The 8,406-nt window shown below is 43.6% G+C and overlaps 1 protein-coding gene across 1 annotated transcript in view; it reads left to right on the top strand.

Moving 5' to 3' along the window:
- Positions 1-5,653: 5,653 nt before the first annotated feature.
- LOC106001836 (von Willebrand factor A domain-containing protein 9-like) overlaps positions 5,654-8,406 on the top strand; it is a 14,678-nt gene continuing 11,925 nt past the window's right edge. Inside the window, exons 1-2 of the mRNA XM_013036799.1 lie at positions 5,654-5,829; positions 8,203-8,310. Coding sequence (XP_012892253.1) covers positions 5,716-5,829; positions 8,203-8,310 — 222 coding nt within the window. The 5' untranslated portion in view covers positions 5,654-5,715. The remainder of the gene's footprint in view (positions 5,830-8,202; positions 8,311-8,406) is intronic.

The raw sequence follows: 8,406 nt of genomic DNA, 5'->3' as shown, positions 1-8,406 counted from the left end.
AAAGTTAGATGCAGCTCAGGAAAGTGAATCTGTCCTCAAAAAATATCTGGAGAAATCTGTCCTGCTGCACCATAGCCAATCTCCAACTGAGAAAGAATCTGCCTCTCTGGCAATTGCAGGAGCAACTCCAATCATTCATGAGGAGGTAGATCCCTTGGAGGATTCTGAGGCAGAATTTATGTTTGAAGGCCACTTAGAAGCCGGCCTAGACTTAGAGCTTCCATCCCCTCTCCCTGGGGATATCTCTCTTTTTCTTTTTGTTCTGATTGTTGTAAAATGTTCATTCTTTTTATTCTTCTAAATTTATTAAAGGTATATGTTTATCTTGTAAAATTTATGGATGTTAAATACTCTGCCTTTTTTTACGTGTACTCTCTGATGTTCCAGACACATGGGTCCTGAGTAAGGTCAAAGACAGAGTGACCTGGAGCTGTCCAAGAGCACTTACTGGATATACAGGGAACTGCTAAAAACACAGGGGATGGCCCGGAACCCAGTCCATGCCTGCATGGGTTGATGGGGCCACTACTAAAGGTCTTGGACATAGCAAACCAGATGTCTTTGAAAGTTGTTTTGTCTATTGAAACAAATGTCAGACTATATGTAATTTATGGCGGACTTTCTTGTAACAGTGTTTATGCACACCCATTGTGCTTTGTGCAAATATGTAAGTAAATTTCACCTGAAAATGACATTAAATAGCTCCTTTGGGGGAAATGTAGTTGACAAAATACATAGGCATTAGGTTTACTGAAAAGTAAAAGCCATCATCAATGGAAGAAAGAACACTTACTTAGAGGGACTTACTCAGAGGACATGGCAGGTGTCCTGGCTCATCGCAATTATTCTATCTTCCAGACTGCCCTGTCCTTCCTCAGGAAGGAGGTTCAAATCAGCCAAATGTGAAAGACTTATTGACTGAAGCAGCAAAAGTCAGGAATTTTTAGCATGGCTCTAGTTGTATGTTTAAGAACTGAACAAAAAAAATAAGCAAGAGCTCAAGGTCCTGAGTTCAAACTCCCCTACTGGCACAAAAGATAAAGACATCTAAACCTGAAATGTGTGCAATGGTAGCTTTAATCCAAGGGAAAAGAGATGTATAGAAATGGGAAAATTACATATTAGTGTAAGCAAAAAGGCCAGACTTATACATTAGGTCCAGATATGAAATAGAAAAAAGAAATGAAGTTTCCCATCACACATCAATTCCTGGCCATCAATTTCATCAAATAGGCACAACACTGGGTTTGAATGATTCATTGCTCTTCATACTACAAAGTCATAATCTCTAGTTAACCCTCAAAAAGAAAGAACTGGGGTCAGGCTCAAGTGGCAGAGCACCAGCCAAGAGCAGAAACAACTGAAGAATAAGAAAACAGCAAAGAAGCTTGCAGACAACAGCTGCTATGCTAAGGCTGAGTCTTGTCTCTCTGGGGATCAGAACATGTAGTATTATTTTTCTATCTCCACCTACTTCAACCTGAACACTAAAATGAGTCTCTAAAATGAGCCTCTGTTGAGACTTTGTGTAACTCTCTTTTGTGAAATACCCTATAATGTTAATCCCATGTATCTCAAGGACCAGTGATGTTTGGCTCAATGGGTAGATGCTAGCCTTCAGCAGAAAAGCTCAGCAATAATGCTAAGGCACTGTGTTAAAGACCCAGTGCCGACATGCCAAGGAACCTATGCAGTTTACACACATTTCTCAATGGTTTAATGAGTTTTCCATATGTTTAAAGGTAGGGTTTATTTCTTTTTAGTGAAATGAGATAATTCCTAGTCATTGTATATTCCGAGTTTCATGGTTCCATTCTGCGTTTTTTTTCTTCAAAAATGCTCTGGAGATAAGGACCATTTAGAATATATTTGTTAAAGCAAAGCAGATTTTTTTCTTCATGAATCAAACATTTTATATTTATGCAAATGGTTTAGTTGTGGGTGGTCCATGTGTGCATTATTGAAACCATATACAGCTATACTTGAAAAGATGATGCAGCTGACCATGGAGATGGTATGGAGATATTATTGGCTTAACTGTAGAATAACCCATTGGTGAGTGGGGGTGTGGCTGTTCATGTTCTGTGGGAGCACGTGGAATGATTTATAAAACACCAAATAGATTCCAGCTAGCCAAATGCGGATCAGGATGATGTGGTACTATGTAGTGAATTGTGAAAGAATAGGAAAAACATCTTAGATATCCAGATACATTTTCTGAATGGAGTTATGAGGGATTTCTGTCTGTCTCTCTGTTTGTTCGTGGAGCTTTAACTCATGTGGGCACAGTCTCTGAGCTCTTTTTTCCCAAGGCTAATGCTCTTCTACTTTGAGTCACAGCTCCCGTTCCAATTTTCTGGTGCCCTGAGTCCTGTGTCACTAGATAAAATAGTGTGTAAGGCCTTCCAGAGGGCTTTGTGTTCCTAGGGCTGCGCGAGGAAGAGGGTGGGGCCTCTCCACCCCGCCCCTAACCCCGCCCCTACCCGCCCCGCGGAGAGGAGCTGGGGAGGACGCGCTCCCTAGTGGCCCAGCCGAGCCACAGCCCCGCCCGTCCCCGCCCAGCCGGAAGCCCCGCCCCTCCAGCTCCTCCTGCCCCCGAAGCCCGGTCCGCTCCTCTCGGGACGCCGACAGCGCCGGGCTTCTTGTGGTCCCGCGGCCCTTATAGTTCCGGTTGTGGCGCCCGGGCGGAAAGTTGAAGCGGACGGACTGTCGCCGGCGATGGGCTTGGGGTGAGTGGAGGAGGCTGCGGCGGCGGCGGCCTGAGTATCGCGTTCAATCGGTTGTAGGGACACAGGCGAAGGGCGAGGTGAGAAGAGCCGCGCAGGCCCAGCGCCCGGCCATTGCGGCCTCCCCGCGCCGGCTCTGGGGCGCCATTCCCGGGGTCCCTGCGCTCCGCGACCCGGGGCTGCCGAGCGCTGTGGGAACAGCCACATTGCGCCCCGTTTTAGGCCCCTCTCTCCCCCGCCTTCCTCAGGAGGGACTTCCCGGTCTCGGATTCTTTTCATTGATTTTAGAGGTTGGTGGTCGGTTGTTGGGGGGGGGCACCTCTCGTCGCCGTCCGTATGGAAGCACATTTGCAGCCAGACGTCTGCCCGGGAGAAGGCTGACAGGTAGCTGCGGCCTCCGCGGCGGCTGGGAGACTCAGACGAGGCCCACGCTTTGAGGCTCGTCCCTGAGGGGGTTGGTTTTGTTCTAGCGCTGGTTCTGGGGCCTTGAACTCAGGGCCTGAGCCCGGCCCTGAGCTCAAGGCTAGCGCCCTACCACTGGAGCCACACTTGCACATCCCGTTTTCTTCGGTAGGTTAATGGAGATTTAAAAAAAAGGAAGTCTCAAGGACTAGGATTCCTGGCAGGGCTGGCTTCGAACCACCATCTTCAGCTCTCAGCCTCCTGTTGATTACCGGCGTGAGCCGCTGATGCAGGCCTTAGCTGGACGGTGTTCTGTAGAGCTGCTGAGACGCTTCAATCACTTTTCTTCAAGCATCCATCCAACACCGTGTTCTGTCACACACAGAGAACATGACTGCAGAGCGAAGCAGCGGTGCTGCTACCACATTTTTAACAGGGTTATGTTGAACAAACAACTTTAATAGGCAGAGATGAGGGAGACAAATTTAAATTTGTCTCTCAAAATAGTTAAACATTTGGGACTTCTCAGGAGTGAATTTTTTTCTGGTTAGTCTATTGATGTGGAAAGCTGAACTCCTATTTGAAACATATCTATGTCTATTATGAGGTTTAAAAAAAAAAGGCTTTTGCTGTTTAACCTGTGTTCCTAACCCCCTGTTTAAAACATTGTTTCAGTCAGGTTTAATTCTAGCTACTTAGCAGGCTGAGACCTAGAGGATCACATCTCAAATCCAACCCAGATGGAATCCTAGAGATTCCCATCTTAATACTGGCACATTCAAAAAATTAAAAAAAAATTCTATGCACAAAAATAAAGAAATAAGAAATACAGAGACGCACTAATGTAGATACAACTTGTTGATCCTCTGTTAAGAAACTATAGTGTGCCGGGCACCAGTAGCTCAAGCCTATAATCTTAGCTACTTAGGAGGCTGAGATCTGAAGAGTTAAAAGCAGTTAAAAGCCAGCCCAGGAGCCTGGCGCCGGTGGCTCATACTTGTAATCCTAACTACTCAGGAGGCTGAGATCTCATGATCAAGGTTCAAAGCTAGCCCAGGCAGGAAAGTCGGTGAGACTCATCTCCAGTGAACTACCAGAAAACCAAAAGAGTGCCTGTGGTTCAAAGTGGTAGAACTCTAGGCTTGAGTGAAAAAGCTCAGGGACATGGCCAGGCCCTGAGTTGAAGCTCTACCACAGAAAGGAAAGGAAAGAATGGGAAAGGGAAGGAAAGGAGAGAGAAACTAGTCTGTTGACACAATGAAATAGCATGTAGTTACAAATAAATGACCCAGCTAAAAAAAAATACATAACTAAGGAAAGTGGGTTATAGGACTATATGTGTATACTTCATACAATGTATACAATTGTGGAAGACTTTAGGTAGATGTAAAAACATTACACAAGGTAAATGTTCACTAAGTTTGTTTTTTGGAATTCCCTTCAAAATGTTTAACAATAGCCAGACTGCTTGCTGGTACAATGCCCAAGCACGGATGTGTGATATTCTAAAACTCAAATTATAAGGGAGCTGTTGGAAACTTAGAACATAGTGGTTCACAGTAGCCCAATTACATTTCATTTATATATTTATTTAATTTTACTTTGGGGCTGCTATTGGGGCTTGTATTCAGGGCTTCATGCTTTCCCTCACCTTGCTGGTTCATGACTGATGAGCAGACTGGCTCCAAAATGAATGCCTCTGACCTTAGCTTCCTGAGTATCTAGTATTAAAGGCCACCAGCATTAAGCTATAATGTGTGTGTGTGTGTGTGTGTGTGTGTGCGCCCGTGCGTGTGCATTAATGCACCCCAGTATTGAAACTTAAACTCAGGGCCTGGGTGCTGACCCTTAGCTCCCCCCCTACCCCTCCTCCCACTCGAAGCTAGTACTCTACCACTTGAGCCACAGCTCCACTTCTAGTTTTTAACTACCAGTTAATTGGAGATAAAAGTCTCACAGACTTTCCTGTCTGAGATGGCTTCAAACCATGATCCCCAGATCTCAGCCTCCTGAGTAGCTAGGATTACAGTTGTGAACCACGAGTGTGTATATGTGTGTGTGTGTATCTCTCTCTCTCCCCCCTCTCTATATATGTATATATACATAAATGTATATATGTAAGTATATATATATTTATATAAATAAATACATACTTTATATAAAAATTGAAAGTTGGAAATAAGGCCTACCTTTAATGCTTTTTCCCACTGGTCATAAGGTAGCCCTTGATTCACAGGTGTAGATAGTGTGTTTTGAACGTGTCTGGGAGTGGTCTTCCCAGTGAATTAGGCTGCTGTCTTCTTTCTCCCAGAATTCTCTGCAGATTGACCTATCTAGGGGTCACCTTGCCTTATTTCTGGAAAATTGGTTACAGTTATGGTGAAAAGATACTGCTTTCCTTCTGTGACACTTCTGACTTCTTTTTTCCCCACAGCATTTCACTATTTGTAGCTTGTTGTCTGCATTCTGACTGGGCTCACTTGGATTCTGTTCACCATGCCAACAGTGGTGGTGATGGACTCGGCCTGTGTCAGTCGAGGGGTCTGAGGAATACCAGCGGAAGCACCTTGCAGCCCATGGGCTGACAATGCTGTTTGAGCACATGGCCACAAACTACAAGCTTGAATTCACAGCATTAGTGGTTTTCTCATCACTTTGGGAGCTGATGGTCCCCTTCACAAGAGATTATAACACCCTGCAGGTACAAAAAGGAATAAAGACCCAAATTGATTGGAAAGAAAGCAGTATGATAAGAGTGTACTGATTTTAGACCTTAGAATTATTTAATAATAAATATACAGGCACTTAATATGCACAGCTATAAAGCATAATTCATAACCAATAGGTCCTAGGCCTTTCTTTTGTAAAGCTATGAGGTAGAGAAAGAGGTCATGGGGGCTGGGAAGGTGGCTCACTGGTAAAGTGCTTGCCTCGCATTCATGAGGCCCTGGGTTGGATTCCTCAGCACCACATAAGCAGAGAAAGGTCATGGTCCATTTTCTGGAATTCTTAGGAAAGGTGAAGATTTCAGCATACCATGCTTCAGTCCCTAAATTCAACATTTTTTGCCATTCTGCTGTTTTCTACTTTCTCATCCAATTTTAAGGTAATGAAAAATAGCCCTTATTAAAACACACACACACACAAAAACTTCTTCTAGAAAGTTCAGAATGATGCTTATTCTCCAACAGATAGTATTCATTTATAGATGCCAAGATATTATTTTTTTTCTTTTTCTTCTTTTTTTCCATTGTGGGTCTTGAATTCACGACCTGGGCGTTATCCTTGAAATTTTTGCTCAAGGTTGGCACTCTACCACTTGAGCCATAGCTGCACTTCCAACTTTTTTGCTGGTTGATTGAGATAAGAGTGTCATGGACTTTCCTGCCCAAGGTGGCATCAAATGTCGTTAGATCTCAGCCTCCTGAGTAGCTAGATTACAGGTATGAGCTACTAGTACCCAGCTCAATGTTGTCATTTTAAAATCTTAATAGGTATTGTCCTTCAAAGATATTTTTCTGAGATAAGCCAGATGTCTTTATTTTTTTTTCAAATTCTTTATTCACTGTATTGCGAGATAGTGATGCTTAGTTAAAATCACAAACACATTGTGATTTCATGGGGGCAAATTGTCTGTCGTGATCTATAATATTTATGAGTTCTATGAGCTAGCCAGATGTCTTTAAACTATTAATATCTCCTATAGTTCTTAGCACAGTGTGTTTCTGAAATTAAACTGAGCAATTAAATAATTGTTGGGCAATTTGGAAATGCAGTACTAATGTAGTTTGAATTCTTAGTAATTATTTTTTTGTTGTCATTTGTGGGCCTTGAACTCTGGGCCTGAGCACTGTCCCTCAGTTCTTCATCTCAAGGCTAGTGCTCTACCACTTGAGCAACAGCGCCACTTCCGGTTTTGTGGTGGTTTATTGGAGATAAGAGTTTCATGGACTTTCGTGCCCCTGCTGGCTTTGAACTGCAATCCTCAGATCTCAGCCTCCTGAGTAGCTAGGATTATAGGCATAAGCCACTGGCGCCCGGCTGAATTGTTACTAATTTTTATTAAATCTTTCCTTTTATTGTCCTGCATCTTTATGAGACTTAAATTTTTTTTTAATCGAACTGGTGCACTCTTTTGGTGGTACTGAGTCTTGAATTCAGGACCTCATGCTTGGTAGGTAGATGCTCTACCACATGACTCATACTTCCCACCCTTTTTGGTACTGGGTATTTTCAGATTATAGTCTCAGTTTATGCCCTGGATGGTTTGGGCTTTGATCCTTCCACTTGTGCTTCCCCATGTCAGTGGGGATAACAGGCGTGTGCTACCACACCTAGTCTTAGAGTCTTGTGAATTTTCTCCCCAGGCCAGCCTCTTAACAGCAATTTCCCAATCTCTGCCTCTCAAATAGCTAAAGATTTTTTTGGTGTTTAGCAGTACTAAAATTTAGAGAATTGCAATGTAATGAATGAGGTGTAAGAGGTAAAAGCAGAAGCTCTGGAGTCAGGCCACTTCTTAAAAATTTCCTCCTTTAGGGCTGGGAAGGTGTCTCAGTGGTAGAGCACTTGCCTTGCATGCATGAGGCCGTGGGTTCGATTCCTCAGCACCACATAGGCAAAAAGAAAAAAGACAGAAGTGGTGCTGTGGCTCAAGTGGTAGAGCATTAGCCTTGACCTGAAGAGCTGAGGGACAGCACCAGGCCCAGAGTTCAGGCCCCATGACCGGACCCCCCCAAAAAAATTCCTCATTTAAAAGTACGGTTAACAATGGTAGGAAGATTAAGTCCGTGTAAAGTGCACAGAATGGTGTTGTTTAGGAGATTATGGTTAATGGTCCATACATTTTGGTCATTGCTTTAAGCTTATTTCATTGTCCTTTACAGTTGAGGAAGTCTGTTTTGCTGTGTTTGTGTGTGTGTGTGTGTGTGTGTGTGTGTGTTTTCTGGAACCTATGTTTTGGGGCTTACAGAAACTCAGTGTTAGCTGTATGATATTCAGACTTCATACAGTTTATATTGGTTTCTAATAACAAAACAGTTGAGAATAATGAGCAATTTTTTTCTCGCCCAATAAGGAAGCACTGAGTAACATGGACCATTACGACAAGACATGCCTAGAGTCCGCACTGGTTGGTGTCTGTAACATTGTTCAGCAAGAATGGGGCGGTGCGATTCCTTGCCAGGTAATGCTTAGTGTTTTTCAATGTCCTTAGTTAATATCATTAACGAGCCAGGCACTAGTGGTTCACACCTGTAACCCTAACTACTAAGGAGGCTGA

Source organism: Dipodomys ordii, unplaced genomic scaffold (assembly GCF_000151885.1).
Source record: "Dipodomys ordii isolate 6190 unplaced genomic scaffold, Dord_2.0 Scaffold476, whole genome shotgun sequence".
NCBI classification, from domain to species: Eukaryota; Metazoa; Chordata; class Mammalia; order Rodentia; family Heteromyidae; genus Dipodomys; species Dipodomys ordii.
This window is presented reverse-complemented; position numbering and strand designations above follow the sequence as displayed.